Below are 15008 nucleotides of genomic sequence, written 5' to 3'. Positions count from 1 at the left end.
CAAGAGTAGCATCATTCCTGCTACTTAAGACATTTTAGTATGTATTTTAATATGTGTTTGTTGAAATAATGTATGAATTAACATAGCAGGTTTAATTTTAGGTTTAGGTTTAACATTGTAGATTTAATTAACAGAGTAGGTTTAATTTTTTTTTTTTTTTAAACAAGCTTGCTAAAACTGGGAATGAAATAATAATAGAGGCTAACTAAAGGCTTGAGGGGCTTAGTTTATTACACAGTCTTATAATAGTTTCCATACACTTTCTAATTCTTATATTCTAGATCGAGTGCCATAGGTTTGAGCTCCTGAGACTCATAAAGAGCTGAAAAATAATAGTGGTAGGTAAATAAAAAACATAAAATGATTGCTTAAACTTTGGTTGATTATATAAAATTGTTTTATCAAAGAATTCTTCCATTTCTAGGCACATGTGATCTACTCCAAATATAAAACTAAGGAATGAACTGGCATTCCTATATTTTTTAGGTTATACCTTGAGTAGGTACCTCATCACACCCCCTAGCTATGTGATTTGGGGCAAATGATTTAACCTCTTCTAATTTCAGTTTTCTTACCTGAAAATAGTAATGACAAAATCTTTCTCATAGGCATCTTCAGAGAGTTAAATAATTCATTCTAAAGTATTTTACCATAGACCTGGCCCTCAATAAGTTTGTAATTACTTTTATTGTCATATGTTGTCCATTCCTGGATTTGGGACAGTGGAGCCAAACCTGTGCATGACCAGGCACTGTGTCTGCAAAGACATTTTTCTCTTGGGCTTGCAGCCTGCCAGATACAGCTCTGCCTTGGTCTTGGGTGCTCTGAACCAAATGTGGCACCCTAAACTGAAATAAGCTCTAAGTCCTTTAACTTCCTTTCAATATGGAAAGCAAGCACAGTTCCATTACACTAACATTCTAAATGATGGGATTTTAAGGTGGGGTATGTTAAGGGCTGAAGAAAGGGGACTTAAAAGAAGGCAGTACTCCCAAGTCCCCACAATTTATCATAAATGTCAGAAACTTTACTGACTGGAACCTGGAAATGTAAGACCTTTCCCATATTGATGCTGCTTATTACAGAATTAAAATATTCACTGTCAAGGGGCACCTGGGTAGCTCAGTGGGTTAAGTCTCTGCCTTTGGCTCAGGTCATGATCTCAGGGTCCTGGGATTGAGCCCCGCATCGGGCTCTCTGCTCAGCAGGGAGACTGCTTCGCCCCCTCTTTCTGCTTGCCTCTCCGCCTACTTGTGATCTTTCTCTCTGTGCCAAATAAATAAATAAAATCTTAAAAAAAAATATTCACTGTTGAGAGCAAAAATGATAGCCTCAAATTTGTTTGCAACCGAAGTATTGAACACAAGAGTGCATCTTCCTTGAGTAAATGCATTGGTTTCACCTCAATTTAAATGAACAAATTCACAATGTCCCAGTTTCTTTCTGAGAGTTATTATTCACAACAGAACATACTGACATGTTTCTTAAAATACAGAAATTAAAAACTGCAATATAAATGGGTTATCTTACAAATTATTACACTCAGAAATCTATAAAGAACACTACAATATGGATGAGAATACAGATGGTGATACTAAATCAAACACTCCTAAGAAAGGTAGAATTCTTCTATATAAAGAAAAATGACAAATAAGATTTTATCATTTCCACTGCAGCTTAACAATGACCTTTTATCAATGCTTTTTATAGCTTTCCTACACTAGCTCCCTACTGAATTTGGCCAATTTATTTTTCATTTTTAGTGAACTTTACCTGACCTGAGGACTACATTAAGTAACTCCTCAGATTGTTCTTGCTAAATTCCAAAACCATTACTATGGATCTTACTGCCCAAAACCATTACTACGGATCTTACTGCCCAACACCTTAAGCAGCTGTATTGTTGACTTCTGAATCTTTTCTAAATAAGGCATTATTAATAAACACTAGTATTATACTCGCATCTCAAACTCCCATTAGCAATCACTAGGACTTTTCAGTAACACTTTTGCACTAAACTTCCAAACTACCAGTTGATCAGCAGTGTGCACAATGCATTAAGAAACAAACCATGAGACTTAATCTCAGGAAACAAACTGAGGGTTGCTGGAGGGGAAGGGGTGGGTGAGATGGGGTGGCTGGTGATGGACATTGGGGAGGGTAAGACTGATGAATCACAGACCTATACCCCTGAAGCAGGTAATACATGATATGTTAATAAATAAAAAAAAAATCTTGATTAGCACTTGTCTAAAATACTACATCTCCTAGAATACATAAACTGAACCTCTGCATAAACCTTAAAGATGCTGACACATCACTATGAAGACAACTATTTTACTTAGGGTTTTAAGAACTTTATTTGAAGTTTTGATTCTTTTTTTACTTGGTCTTCAAGTCCTCACTAAAATTGCTACTTGGAAACTCATTTACTGAAAAATATGTATAAACAAAATTATGGGCTGACCAAAATCAATTTTTAAAATAAATATAAACAAAACATTGCAAAATTCATGCCACAATTGTGACACTTGTGGTTCTGCAGGGAGTAGAAGTGTGCTGAGGAAAATCAACGATGTCATGGACAGGGAGCCCAGGAGTTAAGGGTCCAATAGCAGTTAATATTGCTATGCTATAAACCTGGCCCGAGACAGAATTTGCTAATAATTCCTGTGCTATGGATATCCTGAAAAAGTCCCTTAAATTGAGTTATCACCCCCTACTCTATCCTTTTTTTAAATTGGAACTTTCACATACTAAATTTGTAAATAGAAAATTATAAATTTATAAATACTAAATTTGTAAACATCTATGCATATTAAGACTCACTTAATATCCACATACAAAAGTAATTTGGCTTTTGCCCCCAAATTTAGAAACTTATCTTAGGAAATTTCAAAACCCAGTTTCTATGTAATCAACATTTTGGCTCTTCTACTTGTATTATCTCTAGGACATTAAAGAGCTCTGCAGGGGGAAAAATAATTATCTGACCATATTAATTATTCAAATATTTGAATATTCAAATATTCAAATCCATTTCTACTCTGATGGATTTTAACAGACAATAGAGTCAAGGAACATTTAAAGAAGTTATCTGTTTCCCTATGCTTCTGTGCCTGGCCTTTTTCCCTAGCTTTACTAATTCTTGGGAGGCCATTTTTTTCTCTCTCTCTGATTTCAAGTTTACTTACATGCTGACAACTGGTATATCATTAACGCTGACAACTGGTATATCATTAACCTCAGCCAACTGCTTTTTCTTGAACTTCAGGCCTGTGTGCACAATGAACAAAAGGACCTTCTTTTTTTTTTTTTTAAGATTTTATTTATTTGATAGAGAGAGATCACAAGTAGGCAGAGAGCCAGGCAGAGAGAGGGGGAAGCAGGCTCCTCGCTGAGCAGAGCCTGATGTGTGACTTGATCCCAGGACTCTGGGATCATGACCTGAGCCGAAGGCAGAAGCTTTATTTAAGCCACTGAGCCACCCAGGACCCTTCTAAGGGAACTTCTTAGCTAAGAGAATGAATGCATTCATTCTGTCATTCACTTACCACCCCCTGCCCCAGCCAATATTTTTGAGCATCTACTGCGTGCTAATGTTCTTAGCATTAGGGATATAGCAATGAACCTAACAAACAATAGTCCTTGCCCTCATGGAGTTTCCATGCTAGACAGATGATAAGCAAAACAACTACATTATAGAGAAAAGTAAGACAAAGGGCTTAGAAAGAAATCCTGGAGAAGTTATCTTTTTTTTAAAGACTGGCTTGGAAGACCTCACAGAGGTGAACTTTTAACAAAAACCTTAAGAGAATGAGTGAGTGAGCATACAGAAATCTGGTGGAAGAGCATTTCAGATGTTCTGCAGGCACCCTCAATTTGTTTTTGAGAGACAGAGTTGGGAGGGGGGCAGGGAAGAGCAGAGGAAGAGAAAGAATCTTAAGCAGTCTCTATGCCCAGCATGGAGCTAGACTTGGGGCTCAATCTCACAACCCTCAGATCATGACTGAGCCAAAATCAAGAGTCGAATGCTTATCTGACTGAGTCACCCAGATGCCCCTAAAGACTCAGAACTGAATTTAATGTTTTTTCCTTGCAAGTCAGCTTCTCTTCCTGTATTTCCTGGTTTGATTTTGTTTTGCTTTTTAAATTGTGCCATCATCTCTACCACATTAAAAAAAAAAAAAAATCCGAGACTTAGCCCTCCCTACAGTCTACTCTTTAACTCTGAACAACTATCAGTAGCCCATGTCCTTTTGATCCTATCTCTTCATATTGCCTAGTGATTTTTCATTCCTGTTGCAAGGATTATTGTTACTGTCCTTGTTCAGGCCAAAATTGCTTTTCCCCTGGGTTTTTCTAATTTGCATTCTTTTAACAAGTGCTCTTGCCTCCTCCAATTCATCCTTGATACTGCTGAACAGTTATATTTGTGAAATGCAAACATGCCATTCTCCTGCTTAAACTTTTCAGTGATTTCTCATTATTGTCAAACCCACTCTTTATTGCTGCATGGAGAGGGGTCTAATGTGATTGGTATACTTACTCTGCCCCTCTCCTCTTTCCAATAACATCTCTGGGGTTCTTCTCACCATTTAGGAGATTTACTGGCTCCAGCTCTATAAAGTTCCTCCTACAAGTGACCCTTCCAACACTGTGCTCTCTTACACTTTGTACAAGTTGCTCTTGTAATAGTGATTTGTTTTCATGCTTGTCTTTCTTAAACCCAGCATCAAAGCAGGAACTAAAATCCAAATGGATAAATGTAACACCCTTAATAATTGGTATAATACAAACACAGATGCCCCATTTCCAGGATCTGGACACAGGCAAATGGTTTCTTTCTCCTCACTCAGAATCACTTTAGAAATACCTATTCTACATGCAATTCAACATGGTCTGATACTGAAAACAAACATCCAATCTCATTTGTTTGGAAAACTATCTGATTTAAAAGCACAATACTCCTTTCCCCAGTAACAGCTATTACTTAGGGAAATTCACATATACACCATTTATCTGTGTACTTTTATTTTTTAGCAATAAAGGAAATTTCAGTTCCAGAATACATGAATCACTTCTGTTAAAGATAATTTGAGGTTAAGAGAACTGCTCACAGGGCTAAAAAAAGGAAAATGAAGTTAACAACAGAAAATAGGTAGAGATAAGGGAAAATTAGTTTTACAAAGCCACTGCAGTGCCGTCTGGGTGGAAAAAGAGCCAACTCATATGTAAGAGAAAAATGAAAATGAAATCCAGAATCAACAATCCAGACATAAAAACTAGTAAAATAAATATAACATATAAATGAGGGACTAAGAATAGCAAAATAAACTTGATGTATTTTATACCTAGAGTAAAATGAAACAATCTGCCAGCTTCTCATTTACTGTGCTGGTGGGGGGGGGGGCGGGGGCAGGGAACAAATCTTTGTTTACAAGTACCTGATGTTAAATGGAAATTTACAGTACAACATTGCCTTGAAAGGTGTTTCCATTTGTAGCCAAGTTGTTCCTTATTAATAAATAGCAGTTGAATTAGACATTCATAATAATGGATTAGACTACTGAATATGACTTATTCAAGTCATATTCATTCATATGTCATATTCAACATGACATTCATAAAATAATGAAAATGACTTCCAAAGACTTATGGTTCATTTTGCTTTTTAGAGAATAGTAAAAAAGAAAAAAGATCGTAATTTTAAAATTTCATATGCTATCATTATTTTGATATTTCACGCTATACATGTATGAGGATTTATACTCTTGACAATGGTACAGAACGTAACTTTTTTTTTTTTTTTTTTGGAAGGGTATTAGGGGGAGAAGGACAGAGAAAATCTTAAGCAGGCTCCATGCCCAGTGAAGGTCTCCATCTCACAACCAGAGCTGAAATCAAGAGATGGACACTTAACCAGCTGTCACCCAGGTGCCTCCAGAATGTAACTTTTTAAAAACAGGAATTCTTGAAGGTATTTTAAGTACTCTATAGACAAAAAAATACACTATTATTTTGAGTTTTACAGATAGTTAAGCTGAATACTAGCCAATTAACTCTACTGAAATCAACCTTGAGACCCAAATGTTTTTCCTCTATGGCTGGCAATCCCAGCCAGAGATTTTTATTAGTACAGGGAGAATAAGTTCCTGCCTATGTTTATCAGATTTTATCAGGCAAAGTAATCAACTGAAGATGTTAAAATATAGACTGAAACCCAGAAGGCCCAGGATTGATGCTGGTTTCCAGTTTCTGACAAGCTCTTAGGGTCTTGGTCCATAGTCTGCTAGTGATCCGTGGACCACACTTCTGAATTGCAAGGCCTGAATCAGTGGTTCTAAGTCCTGATACTTAACGGAATCACCTGGGGAGCTATAAGAAACCATTTCTAAGGCTGAAAGGTTACTGAGCCTGGGATCCAGTCTGGGTACTGAGTTTCAAAAGCTCCCAAGTTCAGGCTAACAAGCAACTAACTTTGAGAATCTATGACCGAAAATGGTCAGATTTATGGGTAGGTTTTATTTCTCCTTGTTTCTAATACAGTAGGTAACAGAACTGGGAATAACCGGTACTGCATAGATTATGAGAGTAATATACACCCCAAGTCTCCAAACTTCTACTGGTAATATGAGTCATTATCAATCAGGTTCTAATATTAAGAATCTTAGCAGTTTCATTTCTATACTCCTACCAAATTATTTAATAACATACTCTTCATAGTATTTTAAATATCTATCATCTATTCCTAATTACAGATTAAAGTAAGCTCAGATTAGTCAGAAGTTTATATCTATATCTATATCTATATCTATATCTATATATATATTCCCCAGACCTTGCACTTGTCCCAGGAGAAAAAGCCCAGACACAGAAAAGGACAAGCAAAAGTTTACTTAATTTCTATATTTCATGTGGGTACCAATGTATTAAAAATTGAATTACCACTCTTTCTTCATAATGCTTTTCCTAATTATTTTGCTAAACTGAGTTTTGTAAAAGGTCAGGATGCAATTCCATTCCAAGGATCCCTCCCTAACTCTTAAAATAATGAAAATATTGTAAACTCTCAGGTATTAGCAGAACACCCTCATTACAGTAGAGTACTGGAGTTCAAGTCAACTATCACATACTACAAATGATGCGACTTAAACTTTCTGAACAGGCCTTCTCACCTCCTAAAATAGGATGTAGAGAGAGTGCAATAAGAATGTGCAAGCACAGACTAATGCCACATAGAAATTTAAGACAACAATACATATTTCTAGATAAGCCAAATAAATACATATAGTGTGATAGTGCAAAGAAATGGAGCCCGAGCAGGAACTACCTTCCGCTTTAGCACTAATTAGCCACATAACAAGCAAATGACACACCTTAATTGCATTTTAAAAATAAAGACACCTCAAATAGCTTATCTTGAGAATCCCTAGCAGAATGAAACTCTATGACCTAAAAGTAATGAATTATATGGTTCTCCAAAGCAAGTATGAGTAACTGTAAAACGAAACAAAACAAAAAACCCACCAAGAGTTTACTTGTAACATGCCTGATTTAACAAGTCTCTTAAGAAAAATACCATTTTAAATTTGTCTTCTAGAAAAGTCTACAAATTATTTGGCCATCACTTAGAAAAAAAAAGTGTACAGGAAATGGAGGAAAGGGATCATTAAACACCATACAAGGACACTATGCAGAATTAAAATAAGCAGTTGAAACTGAGTATGATGAAATACTGAACGGCTTTTCCTTAGAAAAAACTTATTTCAAAGTATGACATTTGGGATTTTATGATCTATCCCAAAGAATATAAGGCATTCTTATATATACAAAATGTTTTTAAGTACTGCAAATAACTCATAATTTCTATATAAATTATTCTAATTAATAAAAATGGTAGTACATGGAGATTATTTCCTTTTAATTTATTGTTTAGTTTGAACACGTCTTGCCAATTACAAAATACCTAGTGTGACCAAATAAATGAAAAATCCATGTAAGAATCACGAAGTGCCTTGCAGCGTTCTGTCAGGATGCCACAATATGTTAACAACGGGGACAGAGCTTGTCTCAATTATAAGGTCCAATCACTAATCTTCTTCAGAACTGGAATCATCCTCTTGGTCAGAGAGTTCAGGAACAGGGAAGCGGAGAATGGCAGCTACTCCAGTCAGCTGACTGAGCTGTTCCCCTGATACATGAAGACTTGAGAATATCCTAACTGTGCCCGCATTCTCTTTCACACTGTCCACAAGCTTCACATACCGGCTTCGTGTGGCGACATCCTGGTGCCTGAACAGCTCATCGCTGATGAGCAATGTGTCAATGGCCATAGCCTCATTTGCCTTCTCCACCTGCTTGAGTCCGTAAAAAGCTCGGTCAGGTTCATGTTGTAGCATTTTATAGAAGTCATCCAAGGCTTTTACTTCCCCAGCAGCTTTAGTGTCTGAAAGGCGGCTAGCTACAGAAGGGTCACAAAGGGCCTCTTTCAGGGAGTACTTGTGTCCAGAGGAGGCATGTACCTAGAATCATAATTATCAAAGTCAGACAGAAGAATGTCTTCGAGTACCCATTAATCAGCCTGCAATGACCTAAAGCCAAAAGCACAAAGAAGGCTTTCTATGTTTGAGGACTTAAGCCAAGTTTACTATGTAAACAGGCTGTTTTAACAACTTTCACTTCATTACCTCACTTACAATCGCAGTCCAGTGAACACTTTCTCCTCCTGCACTTTTCCCAGGTCTAAAATTTAAGAGTAGTTTATACAAATCCCTCTGCCCACTCTGAATTATCCTTGGATAAGATTTTTACCTGAAGAAACTTGGACCGATTTTCCAGGAGCACTTTGTTGTCGGTCTTCACTGCTTGTTGAAACATGTAGTCGCAGAACTGCTCCCTCACAAATCCCGGGCTGGCCACCAGGATGCACTTCACAACGTCGAAGTTGATGTGGCGCTGGATAGCCTGGACCACCTGTTCATAGAACCGCTCCAAGGCCCGGTCATGTTGGGAACAGTTGCCTTTCCGTTTTCTGGGGATGTTCACCTCCACCTTGGCCCGAGTGAGGGTCATGCTGGGAGTGACTAAGCAGATATGGGCTAGGCCTTCCTGCATCACCACGGCGGCCACATCTGCACTCCAGGCTGGGTCACAGGCCTGCTCGATGCGCTCCAGAACCACACTGTCCCACTGTTTCTTGGCCAGGGTGAACTGGCGGTTGGGCTCCAGCTCGATGGTGTGGTAAGCCCCCATCTTCACATACTCATTCTCTTGGATGTTTGTTCCCTTAACCCGCAGCTGGCAGGCCTGAGAGTCAAAATCGATGGCCTCCACGCAGAGAGTGAGAGTAGTGCGGACCCGGTTGCTTCCTACGCTGCCCGTGGAGGACTCCGTCTGTACCTTGCGGATGGTGGAGGCGCGCAAGCTGTCGCCCACCTGCACTAGATTGTAGGTGTGCCACATATCCTCAGGTTCTTCGGGGACTAGGGTCACCTGGCCCGCATTATCTTTCTCAATGTCCTTCCTCACAAGCTTCATGACCTCCGCGGGGGTTCAGAGGCAGAACAAGAGGAAAGGAGAAGGTCCTCGGTGGGAAAGGGACAGGGAGGGAAAAGGGGAGTCTAGGTCGGGAAGGGGGCGGGGTCCGGTTCCTACAGGCACTTGCCTGGCGGGAAGGAAATACCCTAGCTCCGACTCAAGCGGCCAAGGGGAACACTTACTCTAGCCCTTCTTTTCCTAGTCTTCCGACAGAGCGCCAGACGCGAGCAAGAGACACAGCAGCAAAACACAGCCTTCCCCGGCGTTCCAGCACCCAGCACGGACCCGGCGGCTGATGCAATGACGGCGCATGCTCAGCCCGCGTTCCACCTCTCGGCGCACGTTTTACGTCCCCAACGAGGAGGCGGGGTTGCAGTTTGCGGGGGGCGCAGGCGCACTAAGGGCGAAGTGCGTCCGAAGACTGAACTGAGAGCAAAGGGCTTAGAATCTTTGGTGGCGAGTTACTTATTTTAATGCTGAACTTGGACTTCCTAAGTTTTCTCTTCCAAACCTGTTTGTGCAGAATCTGGGAAGTATGTGAGTGCAACTCCCCCCCCCCCCACCCGCCCAGCTGCATGAAGTTACTACTGTACACCCTCTCTGCCCCGGATAAATCCAAAACTTAACTAAAAGGATTTCTCAAAATCTCAGGCTTGGCCCCAAAGTTCTAAACTGGGCTTGCCTTATCAGCACTCAGATGCTACACTCCTGTTGGAGTTGGCATTTCCAGAAACGGTTTCTAAGAACCACTGGTCACGGTGGGTCTGGGCTCAGAGCAACGTGCCCAGCCGTTTTCTGTGCTTGTTACCCTGTCTGCACAATCTGACTACCCAGATGTTAAAGCACTGACCCCAGAGAGAAAAGAAACCATCTGTGGAATTCACCCCTGGGTGGACAGCTCAGTTGCTTGGCCTGATGTCCTGGGAATCCCAGAATCCAAAATTGGCAGTCTCTACTTTATGCAGCTCAGTAGCCTGTGAAATGTTTAGGTTGGGGGTTGGGTCGCAAAAATTTAGAGCCCGAACTTCACTGCCTAAATTGAGTTGAAGATATGGGAAGTGGAAAAAGTCTGATGTACTTGGACCAACCCGACTGAATGGCTACAAAGTTGATTTTAAAGAAAATCCTTAAATCACTTAGCATTTTTATGGTGATAACAAGATCAGTGAGTAGAAATAGAAAAAGCCCACCAGAATTTCCCCCAGAGTTAAAATGAGATGGGGAGGGGCGCATGGGTATCTCAGTGGGTTAAGCTCAGGTCACAATCTCTAGCGTCCTGGGATTGAGCCCCAGCAGGTTCCACGTGCTCAGTGGGGAGTCTGCTTCTACCTCTTCCTCTGCCCCTCTCCCTCCGCTCCTGCTCCTGAGCTGGATCTCTTGCTTTCTCTCAAATAAATAAAATCTTAAAACAAACAAAACAACAACAAAAACCAGAGGAGGTGAACAGAGTAGTCCTACCCACATATCTTCTCATTCTCTTTCTTACTTGCATATGGCACTGAAAGGGAATCTTAACCACCCAGAACTGGTGAGACCAGGGTGAAAGGAAGGAATCTGACTTTGCCACAAGTCTTGACAGTCTTAACTCTGATGCCTCAATTATCTTCCTCAGAGATTCCAAGGAGACACAAAAATCCCTTTTCAAGTGCTAATACAAATTAGAGCCATTGTTTGTTTTGTGACTTCTCTCCCTCCCTCTCTCTACCTCCTTTTCCTATTCCTTCCACACCTTCCTGTCATACTGAATGCCTTCCTAAAGTTTCTAACTCTGACGGCTTTCTTCCACTTCCCAGAAGACCCAGCAACTTTGAGTAAGGAACCGAATGCCCTAAGATGTGAAGATGGTTTGTCTCTCCAAAGGACATTCCCTAACCAGGAGAGAGAAATACTTTGAGTTGCTCCTTGATCACCTAAGTAGAATTCTCTTCAAAGTCTGATAAAGATTAAAAACCACATAATCACAGTGGCAGGCATACAGTAGGATCTTAGTAAGTGTTAAGTTTTTCTTGAAGAGCTATCATTTATGGAATATTCACCAGGTCCTTTCCTATACTCTTCTAATCCTCTTCTCTAAATATTTGTTATCCTCATTTTGTAGTAAGAAAATGAATTACAGAAAAATAAATGTATTCAAGAGTTTAATTCTTCCTAAGGTCCATTACAGTGGTAAAAGATCAATACGAAGTTTAATACTTGCACAGCAATAGTCAGCAGACATGAGTCATGATCTTTCCAGCAGATTATAGCATCTTTAGTTAGGTCCCCTAACAGCTACAAACCTGAAGCCTTCATTCTAAATTGTAAGTCAGGTTTTTGGTGCTGCCTCTCTCATTTGATAACCCTTATAAGGTTCTAATGAGATTACGATACTTTGTAAACTGTAGAGTTCTACAAACACGTGGTATATCTCTAAGAATGCCTGACCTGAAGCTAGAAATCTGAATCAGACATAGCAGGGGGCAAGGGCTCACACTGACATGATCATAATTATTCGGTCTTAGAAAAATAACTGGTTCGGTAAGGTTGACTGATGGATAATCTGTGGGTATCATTAATTTATACTAGTATCTCTTCTCCAGGGAAAACTTAGGTGAGCCCTAGTACATGAATCCATGTATCTTGTTGGTGAATTAGATTACAGTTCTTGTTGCTATTATAGTGGTATGTTAGAAATGGTTTGTATCACAGCAGCAGGAATTATGAGCTCCTGAACAATGGAAATCTTGTTTGAATACCCTAGGCTTAGTGCAGTAAGGGCTGTATAAATGTTCTTGTTCCTAGTATTTTTTTTTTTCAAGACTTAACTTTCCTGCAACACTTACTAATCTTTTCCTTCTTCTGCTTAGAGCACCTTGGAGGCTCCTCCCATCATTGCTTCTTTGCTTGTCTATCCCGTTTTCAGACTGTGAGCCTACTTTTATTTGTCTATGTTCCTGAAACCCAGCACAGCAATTGTTATATAAACAGTCATCATATGAAAGAATGCATATTTTTTAGTTCTCCTTTAATGCAGAACTTTTAACTTATCTATCACTGGTATCTTAAAATTAAGAAAACATTTTGTTTTATAATGTTACTAGAATTTTAAAGAGAAGATTACTCTTAAGGTTAGTTTCTAAAAACCTGTTTCAATTTTTGAGATACCCATGCTTGGGTAAGAAAATGATTATTTCAAACACATCTTACTGAGGAAAAGAGCTGAAAATGTTGTAAATAATGTATAATGACAGTTTTATTATGCCTGTTTAGGAAATGATCTTTGCAGAATAAGTCAGAGCTCTGATTATGAATATCTAATAATAAATGCAATCATTTATGAAAAGGGAATGTGCTAACCTCAGGTTGTTCAAAGATGCCCATGTGACCACCACAAGCAAAGCTAAGTGTACAGTTGGGAGAAATATTCAGCTAATTCAGGCAAAAGGGGGAAAGGGACAATTTTTGGTTTTTGTTTCTTAAAGAGATCTACTATTTGGATAAAAAAATATTAATGTTTTTGCACATAAAGTGAATTCTTAATACCAACCAGTGCATATATTTTAATCTCCTTTAAGACTTAGTTGATTTTTTAAACTTCCTTTTAAATTATAGAAGACTTTAGATAAAAATTAGGTACCTTCATATGTGTATAGCTCTAGCACTAATCACCATTTGACAGAAATTTAGCATTTGCCAAAACCAGTCATTGATCCTGTGCAACTAGAACACTTTTAATGACTTTATTGCCACATTTCTGCTGAGGCAGAGTGTTCAGATGAAGCTCATTTCTGGGATTTGGTCAGGCTGCTGATGATAGAGGAGCAATTATCCCCTGTAGCAGATAGAAAAAAAACTAAGAAGAGGGACAAGGTTCATGTCATTGTTTCCAGGAACAGTGTCATTTGTATCCAGGAGTGTTTGAAATTATATGATGCAGTTTTTAAAAATACAAAGAAATTTAATAGAAAATTACTATGTAGATTTACTGTATGTTATATCTGTAATTTTCAGATGCATATTTTCCCACGTTTCAACATCTCTGAGACTGGGAGTTATTTAACAGTCTAATAATTATAATTGGATTGGCAGCACTCTTTTTCCTTAGTAGTGAATAAAATAATGATGCATTTTTTCAATTGATGGTGTCTTTTTTTTTAAAGATTTTATTTATTTATTTGACACACAGAGAGAGGCAGGCAGAGAGAGAGGGGGAAGGAGACTCCTCGCTGAGCAGAGAGCCAGATGCGGGGCTCCATCCCAGGACCCTGAGATCATGACCTGAGCCAAAGGCGGAGGCTTAATCCACTGAGCCACCCAGGCACCCCTTGATCGTGTCTTTCATTCAATTAGATATAAATATGAGGATATATATATATATATGTGTGTGTGTGTGTGTGTGTGTGTGTATAGATATATATATACATGTATATACACACATATATACATGTATATACATACTTCATTTTGAATAAAAAATCTTAACTGAAAAAATTTACAAAGGAAGACACCTTGCTTTTAGGCTTACTAAATTGTTAGCAAGGAGAGACATATAACTTAACTGGGGTCATCACACACACACACATACACACACACACACACACAATCTAGGTAAGGATACTGTTAGAAGAGACAGTCCAATCTCTTAAGTATTTATGAGTTTGTCTTTATCTTTTGAGATTCATTCAGTAACAACTTTTCAAGTGACTGTTACTCTTAAACGCTAAGGATAATAAACTCTACCCTCACAGAGCATATAGCAAGCTGGGAAGACAGTTAGATATTTAATTAACCATATCATGTGCTGTGGTATAGAAGCAAAGACACTAGGGGCTTACATGTTTCTGGGGCAGGAGGACCAATTTATCCTAGTGACTTTCTTGGAGCTAATGTTCATGTGGGGACTTGAGGGTAAGCAAGCAGTGAGAGCAATTGCTTATGCAAAGGCCTGGAGACTTCAGAGGAGCTGGCACAACAGAAGAGGGAAAAGAAACTCAGTAAACTTGACAGGAATATATTTAGCTCATTTACATATCTTGATACTCTTCTGTACTTGCTTTAACAGTGAATACAATTCTCTAGTCACAGACCACTTTGGATAGGCAATGTATTTTGATTTTAGCATTGTGGCATCGATTCCAAGTATCTTTCATCTCAATTTTTTTTTTTAACATGAATTCAAATACACTATTTTGTGTTTCATACAACAGAAGGATTGTGTAAGTAAAGAACAGCATTTTGATCCCTAATTTTCTGAATATGTTTTAAACATGAGCTGATTTACAAAATATTTTAAAGGGCAAGTTCTAAACCTAGTGGGAAGTTTCTTGGTTTGGAGGTTTCAGAAGAACATAGGCAGAGGAACATCCATCTAAGGGAGTAAAATCAACAGTTATAAGCTGTGCCAAGACTTTATGCATTAAAACAGCATCACAACAGCAGGGATGAGAAATAGGCAAATTAGTTAAAGATATATATTTCATTGCTACTCT

At 38.8% G+C, this 15008-nt stretch overlaps 2 protein-coding genes across 4 annotated transcripts in view; both read right to left on the bottom strand.

The window, feature by feature from the left end:
* ITGA1 (integrin subunit alpha 1) overlaps nucleotides 1-15008 on the bottom strand; it is a 176813-nt gene that overhangs the window by 157186 nt on the left and 4619 nt on the right. Inside the window, exon 2 of one of the 2 annotated variants that reach the window (XM_059173952.1) lies at nucleotides 9723-14482. The exons of the other annotated variant lie outside the window; for it this stretch is intronic. Coding sequence (XP_059029935.1) covers nucleotide 9723 — 1 coding nt within the window. The 5' untranslated portion in view covers nucleotides 9724-14482. The remainder of the gene's footprint in view (nucleotides 1-9722; nucleotides 14483-15008) is intronic. 2 annotated transcript variants of the gene reach the window in all.
* Nucleotides 3303-9723, bottom strand: PELO (pelota mRNA surveillance and ribosome rescue factor). 2 transcript variants are annotated; one of them, XR_009353773.1, is made up of 3 exons: nucleotides 8815-9723; nucleotides 7531-8525; nucleotides 3303-7500 (listed from the first exon to the last, which is right to left on the bottom strand). XR_009353773.1 is itself a non-coding variant. In XM_059173954.1 (2 exons), the coding sequence occupies exons 1-2, from the start codon at nucleotides 9538-9540 to the stop codon at nucleotides 8094-8096; spliced, it is 1158 nt and encodes a 385-aa protein (XP_059029937.1). In that variant the 5' UTR covers nucleotides 9541-9723; the 3' UTR covers nucleotides 3303-8093. The 2 variants fall into 2 exon arrangements, 1 of the variants encoding a protein (XP_059029937.1); XM_059173954.1 differs by having other exon boundaries at nucleotides 3303-8525.

The sequence above is a fragment of the Mustela lutreola genome, chromosome 5 (genome assembly GCF_030435805.1).
Source record: "Mustela lutreola isolate mMusLut2 chromosome 5, mMusLut2.pri, whole genome shotgun sequence".
NCBI classification, from domain to species: Eukaryota; Metazoa; Chordata; class Mammalia; order Carnivora; family Mustelidae; genus Mustela; species Mustela lutreola.
The sequence above is the reverse complement of the archived record's forward strand: the minus strand, read 5'-3'. Positions and strand labels throughout refer to the sequence as shown.

What these genes read in the sequence shown, in the direction of transcription:
- PELO (XM_059173954.1), bottom strand. Translation starts at nt 9,540, where the DNA reads ATGAAGCTTGTGAGGAAGGACATTGAGAAAGATAATGCGGGCCAGGTG. An exon ending in ATCGGTCCAAGTTTCTTCAG is followed by an intron (nt 8,526 to 8,814) that starts GTAAAAATCTTA and finishes TTATGATTCTAG; the next exon opens with GTACATGCCTCCTCTGGACA.